Source organism: Lepidochelys olivacea (genome assembly GCF_965140295.1).
Source record: "Lepidochelys olivacea isolate rLepOli2 genome assembly, chromosome: 7".
NCBI lineage: Eukaryota > Metazoa > Chordata > Testudines > Cheloniidae > Lepidochelys > Lepidochelys olivacea.
Genome location: NC_140417.1, coordinates 47,131,450 through 47,151,788, shown reverse-complemented (window position 1 = coordinate 47,151,788; position 20,339 = coordinate 47,131,450). Strand labels below are relative to the sequence as shown.

At 48.8% G+C, this 20,339-nt stretch overlaps 2 protein-coding genes across 2 annotated transcripts in view; one reads left to right on the top strand and one right to left on the bottom strand.

Moving 5' to 3' along the window:
• The window catches only part of DNAH1 (dynein axonemal heavy chain 1), a 141,875-nt gene that overhangs the window by 95,112 nt on the left and 26,424 nt on the right, over window positions 1–20,339 (top strand). The window contains exons 55-63 of the mRNA XM_084633893.1: window positions 1,927–2,112; window positions 10,688–10,879; window positions 12,146–12,313; window positions 15,490–15,681; window positions 16,225–16,356; window positions 16,934–17,059; window positions 17,695–17,814; window positions 19,029–19,178; window positions 19,525–19,685. Coding sequence (XP_084490019.1) covers window positions 1,927–2,112; window positions 10,688–10,879; window positions 12,146–12,313; window positions 15,490–15,681; window positions 16,225–16,356; window positions 16,934–17,059; window positions 17,695–17,814; window positions 19,029–19,178; window positions 19,525–19,685 — 1,427 coding nt within the window. The remainder of the gene's footprint in view (window positions 1–1,926; window positions 2,113–10,687; window positions 10,880–12,145; window positions 12,314–15,489; window positions 15,682–16,224; window positions 16,357–16,933; window positions 17,060–17,694; window positions 17,815–19,028; window positions 19,179–19,524; window positions 19,686–20,339) is intronic.
• LOC311523680 (HAUS augmin-like complex subunit 3) lies at window positions 4,741–20,201 on the bottom strand. Its single transcript, XM_084633898.1, has 5 exons — window positions 20,159–20,201; window positions 7,056–8,314; window positions 6,407–6,843; window positions 5,262–5,478; window positions 4,741–4,978 (listed from the first exon to the last, which is right to left on the bottom strand). Exons 2-5 carry the CDS (start codon window positions 8,295–8,297, stop codon window positions 4,763–4,765), a joined length of 2,112 nt encoding a protein of 703 aa, XP_084490024.1. The 5' UTR covers window positions 8,298–8,314; window positions 20,159–20,201; the 3' UTR covers window positions 4,741–4,762.

The window sequence follows — 20,339 nt, the reverse complement described above, 5'->3', positions numbered from 1 at the left end:
GAACGATTGTCTGCCGTTGTTCTGACGGAGGGAGGGGCGACTGATGACATGGCTTACAGGGTTGGCTTCAGGGAGCTAAAATCAACAAAGGGGGTGGCTTTACATCAAGGAGTATTTCAGGCAGGACTTCTCCGAGGGTTCCAATAAGAAATGGTGCACCTAAGTTATTGTTCTTATTGGAACAAAGAGGTTAGTCTGGTCTCTGATACATGGCTAGATTTACCTCACTGCACCTTCTCTGTGAGTGACTGCAGTGTGACCGAGAGGAATGAGTCCCCTAGACGGGGGAGGGGAGGAAGCAAATGAGTACAAAACAAATCTGGTCTATTTTTTGTTTTGGTCCACTCCATCTATCTTTTACATCTTTGGCTGGCAGCAGACAGTGCAGAAGGACTGCAAGCCATCCACATCTCATGGCTGCTCAGCAGAAGACAGTGCTGTAAGACTGCTAGCCATCCTCATCTCTTGCCTGCCTGGCAGAAGATGGTACAGTACGACTGCTAGCAATGCGTATCGCCTGCCTGCTCACCATAAGATGGTTCAATAGGACTGACTGCAGGACTAAAGAGAATGACCTGGTCAAGTCACTCCAAATTTAGTCCCTGCGCCCATGTCTGCCCAGGCGCTCCTGGCCAACGTGGCCAGGAGCACCTCGGACATGACGATGACGGCTACCAGTCCTATTGCACCATCTGCTGCCACAAGGCAATGGGTTGCTGCTACTGTGTAGCAATGCCGTACCGCGTCCAGCACCCAGGAGACATACGGTGACTGAACCGAGCGGGCTCCATGCTTGCCGTGATATGGCGTCTGCACAGGTAACTCAGGAAAAAAGGCGCGAAACGATGTGGTCTGCCCTTGCTTTCACGGAGGGAGGGAGGGAACGGGGGCCTGACGATATGTACCCAGAACCACCCGTGACAATGTTTTAGCCCCATCAGGCATTGGTATCTCAACCCAGAATTCCAGTGGGCAGCGGAGACTGCGGGAACTGTGGGATAGCTACCCACAGTGCAATGCTCCGGAAGTCAACTCTAGCCTCAGTACTGTGGAAGCACTCCGCCAAGTTAATGCACTTAAAGCATTTTCTGTGGGGACACACACACTTGAATATATAAAACCGATTTCTAAAAAACCGACTTCTATAAATTCGACCTAATTTCATAGTGTAGACATACCCTAAGGCTATACCCAGCAAGATATGGTAAATCAGCCTGATCACACATAATAAGCTGCTCAAGTTTGCAAACAAGCCTAGATCTATCGTGGCCCTGTGTGACAGTCATTTTCAATCTATTTATTTTCCCCACACCTCTTATTTAATTGATCCACTCATAAGAAAGCCCCTGCTTCCATTGCATTTCCCAAGTGTTTTTTTAAACCACGCAAGACTGAAGCTATTAAAAAGCCTAGGTACAATCAGAAAAGGGACTTTAACAAGGCACTTCTTTTTTCTCAGAGCTGTCACTTAGGTGTGTCGCAATTCATGTCTGCTCACTGTGCTGCCAAAAATAAGCATTTACTGCAGTTTACGCCTGCAGAGCAAACGCAGCTATGGGAAACGGAGCTGGAGTCTCTTCCGGCTCATCCATCATCAGAGCAGTGACATAAATGTCAGCTAAAAAATCTGTACTGCTACCAGCAATGCACAAACTAGAATAGACTCCCATGCTTGCATTCAGATTCCAGTATGAGTCTGTGATGCTCGAGTAGGAGAACACATCTTGTACCCTGTGCAGATTTCATCAGGCATCAATAACTCTCTCTCTCTCTCACACACACACACACACACACACACACACACAGTCGTGGGAAACGCTGGATGTTGTCAATGAAACCAAGGCCCTGAGCCGAGCAGCACAGGTGCATCGGCTCAGGCCTTTGGAAAACGGTGTTCTTGTTCTGAGTCTGTGTCTGGCACTGCAGGTGGACACGGCCGTGGCAGAGGAGACGCAAAATGCTGTGCGGGCTGAAGAGATGAAAGCCAAAGTGAAAGCTCAGACAGCCCAGGCCATTGCAGACGATGCCCAGAAGGACCTGGCCGAAGCTCTCCCTGCACTGGATGCTGCTCTAGCCAGCCTAAGAAATCTTAACAAAAATGATGTCACGGAGGTAATAGAAGGTGGAGGGATTAATGCTTTTCGCGAGTATATCTTTCTTGTGCAGCCCTCTCTGAATCGCTGTGTCAATGAGTGCCCCTAGGCACTGTGCTATGGAGCAAGGCTGCATCATAGCTGTAAAGGATACCAGCAGGAGAATCTATACATATGCACAAATCTGCAGTTTCCCCAGCCAATCTCCTTTCTGAAGCCATGACTGGGTTCTAGCATTCAGGATTCCCAGTCCTTTAAAAAACGTAAATTACATTTTTTAGAGCCTTACCTTGCTGAGACACCAAGCTGCTTCACAGTAATGTTTACTAATGTGAATCCCCATCTTTAGACAAGATGAGCCAGGGGAATAACAGTGGGTAGGGCCCTACCAAATTCATGGTCCATTTTGGTCAATTTCACTGTGGTAGGACTTTAAAAATCATAAATTAAATGACTTCAGCTATTTAAATCTGAAATTTCACAGTGTTGTAATTGCAGGGGTCCTGACCCAAAAAGGAGTTGCGGGCGGGTCGCAAGGTTATTGTAGGGGGAGTTGTGGTACTGCTATCCTTATTTCTGCGCTGCTGCTGGCCAGAGAGTGGAGGCTGCTGGCCAGGAGCTCAGCTCTGAAGGCAGAGCCACCACCAGCAGCAGCACAGAAGTAAGGATGGCCTGGTATGGTATTGACCACCCTTCTGCACTACTGCATGCAGAGCTGGGCCCTCAGTCAGCAACTGCTACTCCCTGGCCACCCAACTCTGAAGGCAGGAGCGCAGAAGTAAGAGTGGTATGGAAAATATTTCGACCCTTACTTCTGCACTGCTACTCTGCTCTCCAGCCACCCAACTCTGCAGAAGTGAGGGTGGCAATACCACAACCCAGCCTAAAGTAACCTTGTGACCCCCCCCCCCAACTCCCTTTTGGGTCAGGACCCCCAATTTGAAAAATGCTGGTCTCTTCTGTTAAATCTGTATAGCATAGGGTAAAAGCACACAAAAGACCAGATTTTGCAGGGGGAGACCAGATTTCATAGTCTGTGACGTGTTTTTCAGGGCCGTGAATTTGGTAGGGCCTTAATGGGATTTGGAGCAGTTATATTGAAGTCACCATTTCAAAACCAGCCCAGGCAAACAGTGATCAAAGAGTTGGCTACCAGGTGAAAGCATTTTAGAGGCTTTGCAAAATGGATCTAAGTGAGCTAATGACATTAGGAACTGGACCAGCATCCACATAGAATTATAGGACTGGAAGGGACCTTGAGAGGTCATCTAGTCCAGTCCCCTGCACTCATGGCAGGACTAAGTATTATCTTGACCATCCCTGATATCTCTAACCATCATCAAAAGCAGCAGCCCCTGACCCCCTAAGGCAAGGGATGAACAGTCATATAGGTTTGGCTAGCTGTACACACCTAAGTGGTCTTATCTCAGCAGGGACAGCTGGCTCCTAAACAGTCCAATCACTTCACAGTCTAGATGCAGACTATTAAACAGCAGCTTTGGTCACAGGCCTCTCACTCCTAGCTGGTACATGCAGCTAGCTGGTCTGCCTTCAGTATTTTTAGGCTGTCTATAGGACACCAGGGATGATGTGTTATTGTGACCAGCTGCCAACTGTCCACAGCATCATGGTATAATAGGCCAGTCAGATCAGGTTTGGAGGGTTAATAGCAGGGCAGCATAATGTAGCTTGCACTGCTGCTACAGGAGCTCTCTCTTTTCTGGCCAGAGAGGACTTCAAAGTAGATGCAGGCTTGAGAAGCTGGACACTAAATATCCTTTTAAAAAAGGAGGAAGTGAACAGAATTAACATGGTTTAACATAATTCAATAAGTGTCTTTACTTTAGAGTTAACCATGGAGAAAGGAGGCCCATTCCTGATTTCAGTAGGTGAGTGTGCCAAGCAAGCCCACCGTCAAAGCTCTGAACTAAGCCACACGTTTCAGCTCTGGAGCAGTACAGGAAGAAGGTCTTTAGCAGATGGCCTTGGGAAACAAAGGGAAATAAGCTCACCTTGAAACCCCTGCTCCCCATTTCCTTCACAGGTTTGGAGCAGCAGGGGAGAGGAGACAGACGAAACCAGGAAGGACAGAGACAGATACATGCCCCTTCCCCATGATTATGAATCAATATCTCCTTAGGAAAATACCATGAAACATGCCTTTATTTTTTACCTGTCCACTGCTGCCCCACTCACACAATCCTTCCAGCCAGCTGTATCCCACTGCACTGGGAGAGGAGCAGAGAATTCCAGGCACCCACCCCTCTCCTGGTCTGCCCGCTCAGTGCACTCCCCTCCTGACCCCTCAGCCTTCATGGGCATAATGCAGAGTTCTTGTGAGGTTTCCCCACTGTGAATCATGGAAGAACGTTACCTTCTCTTCAGTGGCCTATGCACCATGAGAAACCCACCCAACCTCAGTGTGACAGATTTTATACATGGTTGGGGCAGGTTTCCACCCCAGTGTAAACCCCAAGTACTAGCCCCATGTGAAATTTGATCTTTTTGCTGTGAGGAGGAGAACAGGACAAAGTAATATGTAACTTATCAGCATAGCAAGGATCTCTGTGATTCTCCACCCTTTGGGGCAAACGCTTCCAGAACAGGCAGCAAAAATCTCCTCAACCTGCCCCCTGGGGTGCTGGGTGGGGTTGTTCCATTGCTGAGCCCTAGGAGAAGGCCAAGGCCTGTTTCTCCAGCTGCTGCACCACCTCCCTCAGCCGGTTGGCATCATGGAAGAAGTGCACGTAGAGATTGCGCTCTGTCTGCTGGAAGTGGGTCTGCAGGGATTTCCGTTTGGCCTTCAGGTCACTCAGGAGGTCCATCAGCATCTGATAGAGTTTGGCCTGTGTGGCATAGAGTTGCTCGATAGGCTCAGCCAGCTCCTGCAGGGAAAGAGGAAAAACCCAACTGTGTTGTGGAAGTGTAGGAAAGGAAAATCTTCCTCCTGCTACAGTAATGAATCATGGAGCGGCAGGAGAAAGCAGCTCCACACCAGCCTATCAGGATACCCTGTAATCTAAAGGGGATGCTGCAAGCAAAATACAGATGCCTCTGCAACATGACCCATGGCTGCTGATTGGCTGGCAAGGTCACATGATTTTAGAAGGCCACCAGAGAGGCCATGTGAAGATGACACCACCCCAGGGGTTGGGGGTCCTTGCACACCTGAGCATTCAGCAGTAGTTGGTTGGAGTCACTATACATTATCTTATAGAGCATCTCATTATCAGACTCCAGCATGGGGAGCTGGGCTGGGGACACTGCAAGCTGCACTTCCAGCATCCTCTGCTCCTGGCGCAGGCGCGAGCCACGGCTTGCCAGCGTCTCATAGGTGCGGAAGAGTTCCTTCTCCTGGCCCTGCTTCTCCAGCATCTCCCAGAGCCTGAGAGAGGGGAAGAGACAACACAAGAGTGAGGGCACCAGCCAGAGCTAAGGAGCAATGATTCCCTTGGGGACTGGATGGAGCTAGCACCCCCACATCTCTGGAAGCCCATCAGATTTTGCAGAATTTAAGCCTTCATTTAAAGAGTGTGACTAGCTCTAACAGTTGTGAATAGGAAAGTGCCCAGATGCAGTAGGGTCTGCCTGAACCTCTAGGCAGAGAAGATAGTGGCTCCGAGTGAACTACACCCATTCATCTCAATGGGGATGTGCAATCTCTCAATGCCCACGAAAGCAAATCAGGCACACACCTAGGGATTGCCAGACTGGATTGGAACCATGATCAGTCCATTCCATTGTCTCCTTGCCAACAGTAGTCCACACCCAGTGCTTCATAGAAACTTCAACTGTCCATTACCAGGTTCTGCCCACAGAGGAAGTTTCTGTGTTGGCAAAGGTGTTCCAAATAGCTGTACTACCTTCTGGCTGGGGCATGCCCTCTCTTTGGCTGAACGCATGCCTTTATTGATGCATAAGGAGGGAGATGGGTGTGAAAGGTCCATGCTCCTCCCCAAGCCCCCAGCTCTGCATCCATCTGGCAGAAATGTCTGCATCGTTGGCGCTAGACAATTTTTGGTGCAAACCTGCAGAGGAACAGTTTCATTTTGTAAGACTGATAAGTCAAACAGGGAGCTTATCACCACCCCGTTTCTGGCCCTTCCCCTTGTATTATGAGGGGGTAGAAGGAAGCAATAGATTTGCCTTTTATAGACTATTCATTATTTTGTATCCATCAGACCTCCTCTTCTCCTCTTTTCTAAAGATCTCTTCATATGGCAGCATCTCCAGGTCTCTAATAATTTATGACCTACTCCCCCACTGATGGGCATCACTCCTCCTCCCCAGCTCCAAGGCAGAGCCATCTTTACCGTATGGTGGTGACATCTCTGGGATCTATCAGAGTGCGTGGACAGATCTTGATGTACAGGCTGGAATCCTCAAAGCAGGCAAGCCGCCTTTGAAGATTGGCGCTGGCTTCCTGCAGGACAGCTACCATCTCTTCCAGACAGGTCCCCACCTGCTGCTGCTGCTGCTTCTCCAGCTTCAGCTGTAGTCCCAGCAGCTCCAGGCGGCTGTGCTGGGCCATCAGCTGCCCTGCAACCTCTTCCTGCTTCAGGGTGGTGTACCCAAGGTGAACTGCTTCCCCATCGAGCTCTGCTTGCAGGACAGGCAAGTGAAGGAGGCGAGCAGTGGCCTGAAGGAGGGGCATAAGGTGTTGGGTTTGGGTCTGGTCTATGTCACTTTGGAGGGCGCACAGCTGCTCCTGGAAGGTGGCTATGCGAAGGCTGAGCTCATCCTCCACCACCTGCAAAGCAGAGCACAACCAAGAGACATGCACTCAGATATGAAAGGTCTTCCTGCACTCTGCAAAAGCAGCCCTGGACAGAGTTTTATCTCCCCTTGTAATATATACTGGCTCCTACCCACACCTAAATCAGAGGTTTTTCCCATGGCCCATGTGCCAGTGCTACTGGAAGGGTAGAGGACGGGAGCAGAGAGAGAGGAGCAGACCCCTACCTTGTTCTCTTTGCTGCTCTTCAGGGCCCTCTCTGCCCACTGCAGTCCAGCCCAGATACCATCAACTTCTGCTGAGGTGATGATTAGCTCTTTCTGGCTGCAGATGTAAGCCAGTGCCATGCGCTCCAGCTCCTCCTGGTAGCTGCCTAGGCTCTCTAGGAGCTTGGCTTCAGGACCCTCCATGCTCGCCAACAACATTACGTGGGCAGCTTCTGCTAGTCCCTTCACCATTTCCTGGCAGCTGTCCTGACCATATAGGGCTTCCACACCCACAGCCTCTGCTTTGGGGCCATTGTCCTCTTCTGGCAAGGATTTCTGGGGGAGCCCTGCCACTGTCTCCCTGACCAGCTCCTCCTGGGTCTCTACACCCACTTTGGGATCTGCCACACACTCATTGAGACTCCCAGTGTTCCCTGGCAGCACAGTCTGAGCTAAACCTGCCAGGGCCTGAGTGTCCAGCTTTGCTTGGGGGCTGCTCTGTCTCTTCACTCCCTGTAAGCCTGCCCCCTCAGCATCTGGAGCCTGGGTGGTGCCTGGCAGTGCCTTCTGGATGAACGCCCCTAAAGCCCTTGTAGCCAGCTCCTCCAGCTCCATGTAGTGGCCCAGATCTGCCTCAGACATCAGCACCAGAAGCCTCCCATTCCCAGCTTCCCTGTACCACTCCGCAAGCTGATTTGCTGCCTTGCAGACCTGGCTCAGAACACTGTTGGTTTGAGAGTTCTCCATCTCCAAGTCCAGCTGGGCCTTTCTCAGCGCCCTGCCCACCTTCCTTTCCTTGTCTGCCAAGTGGCACAGCTGCTGCTTCAGGCTAGCCACGTGGATCTGGAGCTTGTTGCGCCGTCGCAGCTGGCAGGCACTATGGCTATGCAATGCCTGTGCCTCTCGCTCCAGTGCCTCCAGGGGCAGAGCCTCATCCTCTGACATGGCACCCTTCAACTGCGGGCATTGGCAGCAGGTTTGCAGCACCTGCTCTAGGGCTTCACCTTCCAGAATAGGCTTCCCTGAACTGAGGAGGGCCTGATAGGCTTCCACTTCCCCAGGACTCAGTACGTTGTCCTCCCCCACTGTGTTACAGAACCACTCGAGGAACTGCTCCGTCTTGGGACAGTCAAAGAGCCAGTCAAAGTCCTTCTCATGAAGGGCATCAGCCTTGGGGTAGACAGTCTTCAGGGTCTCCACAAACTCTGCCCCTCTATTGACCGTGTCCAGTAAGAAGCCCCTGGAGCGTCTCCGGGTAAACATGGCAAGAGTGGTTAATGCTGAAGAAAACAAAAGACATGGCATATTTATCATAGAATCATAGAATATCAGGGTTGGAAGGGACCCCAGAAGGTCATCTAGTCCAACCCCCTGCTCAAAGCAGGACCAATTCCCAGTTAAATCATCCCAGCCAGGGCTTTGTCAAGCCTGACCTTAAAAACCTCTAAGGAAGGAGATTCTACCACCTCCCTAGGTAACGCATTCCAGTGTTTCACCACCCTCTTAGTGAAAAAGTTTTTCCTAATATCCAATCTAAACCTCCCCCACTGCAACTTGAGACCATTACTCCTCGTTCTGTCATCTGCTACCATTGAGAACAGTCTAGAGCCATCCTCTTTGGAACCCCCTTTCAGGTAGTTGAAAGCAGCTATCAAATCCCCCCTCATTCTTCTCTTCTGCAGGCTAAACAATCCCAGCTCCCTCAGCCTCTCCTCATAAGTCATGTGCTCCAGTCCCCTAATCATTTTTGTTGCCCTTCGCTGGACTCTCTCCAATTTATCCACATCCTTCTTGAAGTGTGGGGCCCAAAACTGGACACAGTACTCCAGATGAGGCCTCACCAATGTCGAATAGAGGGGAACGATCACGTCCCTCGATCTGCTCGCTATGCCCCTACTTATACATCCCAAAATGCCATTGGCCTTCTTGGCAACAAGGGCACACTGCTGACTCATATCCAGCTTCTCGTCCACTGTCACCCCTAGGTCCTTTTCCGCAGAACTGCTGCCTAGCCATTCGGTCCCTAGTCTGTAGCTGTGCATTGGGTTCTTCCGTCCTAAGTGCAGGAGTTTATGTTTCTAAGTTTCTGTTATTCCCCCCCAACAAAGGCACAACACTCCCACAGCTCTGCTCAGCAGCCACCATCTGTGCAAAACTCTCTGGCTCCAGCTCCAGGAAGGACTCCAATCAGTCTCTTCTTCAGTTTGGAAGACAAAGCACTGAGTTCAGGACACACCTTCCAGCAAACCCAACCCCCAGGGCAGAAAGAGATCAATAGGAAAACCCACATCTCCCAGGGAGTAAAGCAGTGAAGCCACCCTCACTGCCCATTGTCTCAGGCCTAAAGGCTGAACCCATCTGAACACACTAGGTCTGTGTGGTTTCTAATGAAGGCAGATCATATAGCTACCATGCAGTAGCACTTACAGCCCTAAGGAAACTGGAGAGACATCCATCCCAAAGGATCAAGGGCAGGCTCCTGGTAATACTCACCAGCACTATCCTTCCCACTCAAATCTACCAGCCCCCTAAAATCAGCACAGTACTTGAGGGCCTCACTTAAATGAGTCTTTCCTCATCAATCATGCTGATTTCACCTGTAGCCATGAGGACCCCACTCCCACCCCCTCCTGGATCAGAAGCCACACCTGCTGGCTCAGGTGAGATGCTTCACCAATCACTGTATTCAGTAATAATTTTGCCCGTGGCCTTAGCACTGAAAGAACGACAAAGCAGAAACCCCAAACCCTGTAAGACAGACTGTGTAGCCTTAACAAAAAGGAGGGATAATTACATAGGGGTAGGAAATCATAACATGCATGCTAAGGTTCTGATTAGGTATAGGCAGTAGTTAGGTTATATCACACACCACTGAGGTCACTAGCTAGTGATATAATGTGCCTCACATTGCTATTTTACAGAGTGAACGAATAAGCAGTATGCATAAAATCTGCTTGTATGTTAAACACAAGTCAGCATGTGAGTGAGAGATCCTGAGCTGGGGGAATGGCTATAGCAATGAAACAGAGAATCCTGCCAAATAGAGACAATCAGCTCTTACACTGTTGGGCTCAGCAAACGCAGATTAAAAGGGACACTGTAGAGTTCACCATCATGGGGGAAGTGGTGTCTGGCAATCTGAACAGAGGACTTGGTGTTTCCCTGGATGTGGTTCCTGGCTGTGCCACTGACTGACTCTGTGGCCTTGGGCAAGTTGCTCCACCCCTCTACGTGCACTGTATGGAAGGTCGTGGTAAGAAATTCCACTTTGGATAGTATTTGATAATAATACAGGATTCAGTCCCCTCCCTGCGTCAATAGCTGGACTGGGCAAACTGCTGTTCCCTAGTGCTAAGAGAAGGAGTTACATCTCCACATTGGTGCCATGAAGAGACAGCTCCTGCTGCCCATCACCACCCCTGCGAAGAAGACCCTTCTGCAAACACAGGGACCATATAAACAGAGACCACCTTTTGAGGCCTACAAACAAGGAGACAGAGTTAAAGCTCCTAGTGCTCAATTGCTCAGCCCTTATGTGGTGTCAGCACAATCTATTTTTGGCATGCAATAGTTGCCAATATGCAGTGCCGAAAATCAGGTTAAGGGCTGTGCTGACCCACTCCCCATCTTACAGGGACACTTATTTTTTCTAGGTGCGAGCTATGCAGAGGCCTCCCGTTGGGGTGAAGATGGTGATTGAAGCTGTCTGTATTATGAAAGGAATCAAGCCCAAGAAAGTGGCTGGAGACAAGCCAGGCTCTAAGGTGGATGACTACTGGGAGCCGGGCAAGGGTCTTCTTCAGGACCCAGGGAAGTTCCTGGAAAGCCTGTTTAAATATGATAAGGTAAGTAATGGCAGAAGGAGGGGGGATAGTCGTGCAATTGGAACTCAGGGATCTGACCACCCTTGAGTGCCCCAAAAGTGAGAGGTGATGTGTTAGGCCTACAGAGCAGAGAGCTGATGTTATGGGTGATGGTATTATGTCAGAAACAGATCATTGAAGCCAACTTTCAACTCAGAAGCCACTAAGGGAAGTAAATTTTAAGGAGTGTGAAGGGAATGCTAGGATACATAGCCTAGGGTGGGGATTCACTTTTGCTAGATCATCAGTGGTTCTTGCGTGGTTTTGTTGTCTGACCACCTTGAGCAACAAGAAATTATTAAATACATAATAAATTTCCCCTTCTGATTCTCTCCTTGCCTTGCTCAGGAGCAGCGTTGGAGCACACAGAACTGCAGTTCTAGAAAGGTGGTTTCCTAGTCTTGCACCAGGAGATGAACAAGGAGCCATCATGCCTCTGTGCTGCAACAATTTATTTTGTAAAGCTCTTAAGTGTCAGCAACACAGAAACATAACTGTCCAGTCCAGAGCCCAGTGGGTGCAGTGCTTGGGAAATCCAGGCTCACAAGCAGTCTTGGATCTCTCACTACATTGCAAGTGGAACTGAGATTCCATAGCTTTCTTGGGGTCTAGCAGGAGGATGATTATCTGCTCACTACCCCCAGGTCTCTGGTTAGCTGGTTCAGTCAGCAGCAGTGACAAAATAGGAGTCCAAGTGTTCCCCCTCCTGGTGGGAGGATAACTGTAACTCTCGCTGTGGTCTGGCAGGAATAGGGGAGTTAGAGGCTGAAAAAAGGTCAGTGAGGACTGTGTCTGAGGATATGGGAGATGCTTGCAGCCCTGTTTGAACTGGCCTGCATTTAGTACCCGACATAGCAAGGAAAGACGTTCACTTACAGGGCTTGTGACGGGGACTAGGATAACACAAAAATAAAGAGAAACACAGTTATTTTAGCCAGATTTTCCTGTTCTACAAAAACCTGCTTAACCACAAGAGTGTTTTTCTACAGCCACAAAGACAATCAGAGGGAATAAATAAACAGAGACTGATTCACCTTTGTCCCAAAAACCAGCGAGGGAAGGGCACCAGTATGGAAAGAAGGGCAGCACACACACTGTTCCACACAACAGCAGCATGGGATTTCACACTGTCATTCCCATAGCACTCTAAGCCCTTCACTGTATCACTGCGGGATCTCCCACTGGACCCCTACTACTCTCAGCCCTTTGCTCACCATCTTTCACCCCTCTCCCCATCATTCCTTCCAGGACAACATTGCAGATACAGTGATTAAAAACATCCAGCCGTATATTGACAATGAGGAGTTTCAACCAGCAGCTATAGCCAAAGTGTCCAAAGCCTGCACCTCCATCTGCCAGTGGGTGCGGGCCATGCACAAATACCACTTTGTGGCCAAAGGAGTGGAACCAAAGCGGGTAAGAGCATTGCTTGTGTGTGACATACAGGATACATGGCACCTGGTGAGCCTGGAACAAGGGCTTGCCTACATTTACAGTGCTGCACCCATGCAGCTGTGCTGCTGTAGAGTGTAGTGAAGATGCTACTTATGCTGATGTGGGAAGGTACTCCACCTCCCTAAGAGGTGGTAGCTGTGTTGACAGGAGAAGCCCTCTCATCAACATAGCACTGTCTACATCAGCGTTTAGGTCAGTAAGTCTGCATTGTTCAGAGGTGTAGCTTTTCCATTAAAGTGAATGAGACTTACAGCCCTTTCTAGTGGGAGGTAGTGAAAACTGCCAGCCACATGGGAGAGACCAAAGAGTATTTAAAAATGAACAGAACAAACTTCCTGGCACAGCATGGCTTTACCAAAGAGTCTGAGCCCAAGCGCGGGGAACCAGGTATGAAATGTCAGCCCAGAACAGTCCCTCTGGAGGAATACAGCAATCCCAGCAAAATCCTTTATCCCAAACATTCCCAAAACTAATACTTTGACCAGTGTAAACCGTATGTAAAGGAGCTCCCCCACGTCCCACTTGTATAGGATGACTATGAGCCGCCAATGTGATATGGCCGTGAAAAAAGCTAATATGGTCTTGGGATGCATCAGGCGAGGTATTTCCAGTAGAGATAAGGAGGTGTTAGTACCGTTATACAAGGCCCTGGTGAGACCTCACCTGGAATACTATGTGCAGTTCTGGTCTCCCATGTTTAAGAAGGATAAATTCAAACTGGAACAGGTACAGAGAAGGGCTACTAGGATGATCCGAGGAATGGAAAACCTGTCTTATGAAAGGAGACTCAAGGAACTTGGCTTGTTTAGCTTAACCAAAAGAGGGTTGAGGGGAGATATGATTGCTCTCTCTAAATATATCAGAGGGATTATTTGAGCTCAGTACCAATGTGGACACAAGAACAAATGGATATAAACTGGTCATCGGGAAGTTTAGACTTGAAATTAGACAAAGGTTTCTAACTATCAGAGGAGTGAAGTTTTGGAATAGCCTTCCAAGGGAAGCAGTGCGGCCAAAAGACTGATCTGGCTTTAAGATTAGACTCGATAAGTTTATGGAGGAGATGGGGTGATGGGATAACATGATTTTGGCAATTAATTGATCTTTAAATATTCATGGTAAATAGGCCCAATGGCCTGTGATGGGATGTTAGATGGGGTGGGTTCTGAGTTACTATAGAAAATTCTTTCCTGGGTATCTGGCTGGTGAATCTTGCCCATATGCTCAGGGTTTAGCTGATTGCCATATTTGGGGTCGGGAAGGAATTTTCTTCCAGGGCAAATTGGAAGAGGCCCTGGAGGTTTTTCGTCTTCCTCTATAGCATGGGGCACGGGTCACTTGCTAGAGGAGTCTCTGCTCCTTGAAGTCTTTAAACCACGATTTGAGGACTTCAATAGCTCAGACATTGGTGAGAGGTTTTTCGCAGAAGTGGGTGGGTGAGATTCTGTGGCCTGCGTTGTGCAGGAGGTCGGACTAGATGATCATAATGGTCCCTTCTGACCTTAATATCTATGAATCTATGAATTTTAACTTAATGCTCTGTACTGGGGGGGGGCAGGGAGGAAGGGGAATGCAACCCAGGGCCAGGGGTATCAATCAACATAGCTCCACTGAAGTCAGAGCAATGCTGATTTACACCCATGGAGGAGCTAGTCCCTGAATCCTGCTTTACTACTTGGCTTGTGGACTGCAGTAGCCATCTGGAGACTGAGCAGGCAGTTGGGTGGGAATTGAAAAAAAGTTATAAAATCATCACATCCCAGCACAAAATCTATTCCTCCATCCTTTACAGTGATGGAAGCGAAGAACACCAGCGATCTTTCATTTGCTTGTCAAAATAATTACATGCCCAGGCCAACTGGAGAGTTTGAGAAGTTACTCCAGAAATTCCCCCCACCCCCCATCCCATTACAACAAGTTCCACCCCTTTGGAGGTTGTCAAGCAGTGATCCAAGAGCATCTCAGCTGGATCCTCAGCTGGTGTAACTCTGATTTACAGCAGCTGAGGAGCTGGCCCACGTCTCCCTCTAGCTGTAAGAACCAGCTGGTGGCTTTTTTCAGGGGTAAAGAGTTGATGTGGGTTTAGACTATTGCGTTTGGTGGCGAGGCAGACACTGCTCTGTGCCCACAGAGGGCTTACCTTCCCCTCCTCAGCACATGCACTCTGGAAGGGGTAAGGTCACAGGGCCCTGGCGTGATGCGGGGGAAAGTTTAGATGCCATATTTGTCATTGGATTTTTTGTACAGAAGGTAAAATGTAGTTTGTGGTTTAGAGACAATTGTGGTCTAGGGGGCTACACTGGGATTGGGGATTATTCTTTCATTCTAATCCTGGATCAGACAGCAGCTCTTTTGTGAGCTTGGGTAAATCACCATGTATCTGCTTCCGTTTCCCTATATATCAATGGATGATAATACTCACCTGTCTTTAGGGGAGTTTGAGGAGTAATTAGTTGATATTTGTGTAGTGTTTTGAACATGGAAAGTGCTACCATTGTATTATTATTATTTTAGTTCCTATGGAATATTCTCTTTTCAAGCACCTTATTGGAGAGGTCTTGGTGCTGCATTTCCTGGTTAGAGCTCCCCAAACATCCATTTGTCACCATTATGTACAGTCTGTTTTCTCTGTAGAGTCAGGATTTCGGGGGAGGGGAGGAGTAACATAAGTAACAGTGCTTAACTCATGTCTGTGGCTGCTACTACTAACAGCAAATCAGGCTCTACCAGCCAGGGGTTAATATTGGTAGACCTGCCCCTGAAAGATATTGGGCCCCCAGCTCTTTCCCCCAGTGGTTTCAGAGGGACCTGGGAATGCTCAGCATCTTTGAACCTCAGGCTGTTTATTTGGGTGCCTAAACACTAAAGTATGTTCTTAACATTAAACACCCTATTAGCCCAAGTGGCTTGGCCAAGGCAGTGATGAATTAACCTATGCGTTGGATGAGCTAAAGCCCATGGTACCTTGGAGATAGGATAGTGGGAAAGCTGTAGCATTCTGGGGTGGGGTTGCTGAATTCTGACTGCATAGCATAAATAGCCTAGGTAGTTCTCATGAATATAGTCCAGCTCTAAGCACTCTCCCTTGGTGGATGGAAGTCCGATCTGGAGTTCCAGTGCATCTTCTCTTTTCACAGCAAGCCCTGCGGGAGGCAGAAGAGGACCTGCAGGTCACTCAGAAGATCCTTGATGAAGCCAAGGACCGCCTGAGAGAAGTGGAGGATGGCATTGCCACGCTGCAGGCCAAGTACAGGAACTGCATCGCCAAGAAGGAAGAACTGGAGATGAAGTGTGAGCTGTGTGAGCAGAGGCTGGGCCGGGCTGACAAGGTGAGGGACAGAGCCAAGTTCCGACGCCAATTCCATGGCAAACATGCTTTTGGCATATTCCTTACTAGTAATGAGACATTTGCGGGGGGCTCATGGGGCTAACAATAAAGGTCTCATCTCTACATGTTGCTTCTAATGGCATTTTCTGCCACACAGCTCATGCCAGTAACAGGATAGACCCACCGGGCCAGATCCTGGCCCCATCTGTGACAACACAAAGGGGTTAGGAAGCCGGTTTAAACACCCAGCTGCTGATTGCTCTGGCATGGGAGAATCCCTGGGTGACAAAGCTGTCTTCCACCACCTTCCGTCCCAGCCCCAGTGTGGAGAGTGTGCCTGAGATAGGCCAGGGGCAGGACGAAAGCATCACTAAGCCCTGGTGATATGCAGCGTCTGGGGGGCCATTGCGGCTGATCATAGTTTAAAAGAGTTGTTGGAGCTGTGGCACAGCTAGGGCACTCCTCGTAGGGATGTGGGCCATAGGAATGGGGCTGTGCTATGAGAAAGCTGGCTGGTGATCTGATGTGTGTGGTGATTCCACAGTTAATTAATGGACTGGCAGATGAGAAGGTGCGCTGGCAGGACACAGTCCAGAACCTGGATTATATGATCAACAATATCGCAGGAGATGTGCTGATTTCAGCTGGCTTCGTGGCATACTTGGGCCCTTTCACAGTAAGCAGATAACAGGAACTCTTTCTTTGAAGGATCTGAGTACAGCTTTCCACCTCTCTTAAACCCAAGGTCTAGAATTCAGCCTCTCTTCTTTGTTGGTAGATCAGCTTCCAAAAGCTGAAGAGAAAAGCAGATCACTGGGGCAAATTCAGCTCTCAATGATGCCAAGGCAGTTGCACTGAAGTTGAAGGGACTGTGCTAGTGTTACACCACAGAACTCAGGTGCCCAAGAACTTCTCAGGCTCACTACAGTTATCCAGTTCAGTAATCTGACTGCCTGTGGGGTTCCCAAAAGCATATTCTCTATGTCTGACCCTTAAAGAGGGAAATTTCTGATGCAATTTGAAAGATGTGACCAGCAAGTCTAAACCCTGTTGAGGCTGTGCCATGGAGCATGCATGCGGCAACCAGGCAAATGGGCCTCAAGTTTCCCCTTGACCTGTTGAAGAGGTTAGGCTGAGCCATGGAGCTGGATTTGAACATGAACAGCAGTAGGAGTGTTGATTTTAAAAGCAAATCAGGCCAATGCATAATTCACACTAGTGTCTAGCTGATGGAGCTTTGCTTCCCTTGGCAGGGCCAGTACCGCACAGCACTATGTGAGGACTGGCTAAAGAAACTGGAGGAACACAATGTCCCGCACACCAGTGAGCCAAGCTTGATAAGCACTCTGGGAGACCCAGTGAAAATCAGATCATGGCAGGTATGTGGTGGACAAAAGCATTAATGCAAACTGATGCTCTACATCACCCAAAGAGCCCCCTTCACAATGGGAATCCTGAAGTGGCTGGTTATGGTGACTTTAGAGCTCTTTTGAGCAGTGTAAAGGAACTTTAATGTGGTGGAGGACCTGGCCCCAGTCTCTCCACTTCTGTAGCACAGCTCTGTGTCATCGCATAGTTCCTTCCACAAAAGCAAGACTGGATCCTGTTTAAACACTGCTGGTGCTGGCAAGGCTCTAACGCAGCTTCCCTAATAGTGAGGAGAGGGCTTTCTGGTGAGAGTGATGTGTTAGACCATGCTTGGGGATCTAGCCTAAAAAATGGTTTGGCTAGTACATTTTCTCAAGAAAAGAATCACTGTCCTCCCTGGTCAGAGAAGCATTGTTAGAACCTTGCTAGCTGCAACCATGTTTGTGTGGTTGTAGTTGGCCAGGTTCTGAGTCCAGTGTGTATAGGACACTTGTGAGTTACCCAGATGTGTGTATCAGATGTTAATGTGCTGCGAGATGGATAGCTCTGCAGTTTATCAAACACTGAACTGTGGCAGGAAAGAATGCCTATGTTGTAAGACACAGTTGCTGTTAGACATCTGATGTGCCTTTTCGGCTGTGATCAGATTGCCGGCTTGCCTAATGACACCCTGTCTGTGGAGAATGGAGTAATAACACAGTTTTCACAGCGCTGGACTCACTTCATAGACCCCCAGGGACAAGCCAACAAATGGATCAAGAACTTGGTAAGGGTTTCTACCACTCTTGACAAAGGGGTAGCTAAGTTTGCTGGGATCCTTCCATTGTTCTAGCCTCAGGGTCAGAAGATTCCCAATGGTTCTTTCTATTTTGTTTCCTCCCTCTCTCTTCCTTTCCTTCCTTCCTTTTACAACAGACTCTGTTTGGAGCTGTGTATAGAGAGGCCTTAAATCCCTTAGGGGTGGGATTTTTACAGGAAAAGGACAAGGAAAAAAATCCAACCCACCCCAGAGTCAGGCAGAATAGATGGGCTTTGCAGTTTGCCTTAAAGGTCCATAGATTCAGGCTACTTTCACTAAGTGGGAGAAGAGTCCAGGGCCCTCACTGAGCACTCCTGTTGTTTTATACGAAGGGGTGTCCAGCCTGAGACTGTTTCCTGACCCATAAATGTAGCAGGATAGCTCAGGGAGGAGAGAGGAAGTCTCCCTTGCAGGCTTTGAGAGGCAGTGTGGCCTAGTGACTAATGTACTGGACTGGGATGCAGGAGACCTGGCCTGTTGGGTGTCTTTGGGCAACTCACTTTAATCACTCTGTGCCTCAGTTTCCCCCATCTGTAAAGTGGAGATAATGATACTGCCTCTAGTGTAAAGTGCTTTAATATCTACTGATGAAAAGTGTATAAGAGCTAGGTATTATTATTAGAACCAAAGCACTCACCGTGCCTTGTGTTCGCCTGCCAGGAGGCAGTTTGTTCTATATGGTCTGCCTCCAGACTGCTGTACAAGTGGAGTGTTTCCAGAGAGAGTCACTGGTGCTTTAAAGCAGAAGCAGCTCTCTAGTGTGTGTGTGGGGGGGATTTAGCAACTTTCCTTGCTGCTGCTGCTACTCCTCTACTCCCTGGAGGCTTCTGTAGTCCCACCTTGCTGCTCCTGCCTTGCAGGCTAATCAGAGGCAGATCTTTGAGCCCTGAAGCACTGAAGGGGCGGGATTCCACTAAAGTTGCAGCTATGAATGTAGGAAGTCAGGAAATGCAAAACATACCCATGTTACCTTGGCCACATTGCACTTAGTAGGCATTTGCTAAGTCTGATATAAGGCCCTGATAGGTAACACAGACGAAGCCTTTGAACGTCGTTTTTTTTTTTTTTTTTTGTATTTGCAATCTTAATGCAGTAGCGCGCTTATTTGTTTAATGCACAAGCAGTTTGGCTTCCCTGCTTTGCCCACACCTAGACTCCTCTCTCACCATCTTGTCCTTCAGGAGAAGGAGAACGGTTTGGAGGTGGCTAAGCTGAGCGACCGGGACTTTCTGCGCAGCTTGGAGAACTCTATTCGCTTCGGGAAGCCGTTCCTGCTGGAGAATGTAGGGGAGGAACTGGATCCGGCTCTCGAGCCCGTCTTGCTGAAACAGGTTCTTCCCTGCTATTTGTCTGACGAGATGAGCAGGAAGCCTGGCCAGCCTGGAGCTGGGGTGGAGTGGGCTCTCCAGCACTGGCATGAGAATGGCTTTGTCCTTCCTTAGTGAAGATGTGTTTTGTAAGGTTGAGATTTTGGAGGCAAGGAATTTAGATGCTCAGTACAAATTAATGGAAATTGTGCATCTAAATCTCCTAAATGGCTTTGAAAATCTTTATCTAGCCAGCCTGCAATGGAGCCAGATTAATGGTGGGACTCCCTCTTTTGCAGGCTCTCAACACATCTATGTTTTTTAAATGTAGAGGTTCCGACTTGTGTTGTCCGTGTCCCTCTCTTTACAGATTTATAAACAGCAAGGCAGCACGGTGCTGAAGCTGGGAGATACGGTTATTCCATACCACGAGGACTTCAAGATATACATCACTACCAATCTGCCCAATCCCCACTATACGCCAGAGATCTCCACCAAGCTCACGCTGATTAACTTCACCCTCTCACCCAGGTAACCAGTCACCCCTTTGTACCAGTAGCCACTGAACTGTTGCAAACATTGGCCACTCTCCTGTTCCTGAGCTATTGAAATCAAACTCAACATGGAGTGAGTAAGGATGGTCCTGTGCTGAGGGTACTAGCCTGGAACTCTGGAGATCTGGGTTCAATTTCGTGCCCTGACACAGACTTCCTGACCTTGGACAAGTGACTTAGGGCACTGGGTTGACGGGATAAACTCTCCCATCGATTTACCTTATGCTTCTTGTTCCAGTGGAGTACTGGAGTTGATGGGAGAGCGATGGGTGGTCGATTTAGCGGGTCTTCACTAGACCCACTAAATCGACCCCCAGTGGATTGATCGCTGCACAGAGTGGAGACAAGCCCTTAGTTCCTCTGTGCCTCATGAAGATAATACCCTTTCTCTGTCACACTGTGCTTTTGTCAGGTGATCAGGGATTATAGCAATGGGGGCCATGTACGTACCATAGATAGTTGTACCATGTGGCTCCAGAGCAGATGGGACATTTAGGGCAGTGGTTCTCAAACAGGTGTACGCAGAGGTCTTCCAGGGAGTACATCAACTCATCTAGATATTGGCCTAGTTTTACAACAAGCTACATAAAAGGCAATAGCAAAGTCAGTACAAACTAAAATTTCATACAAT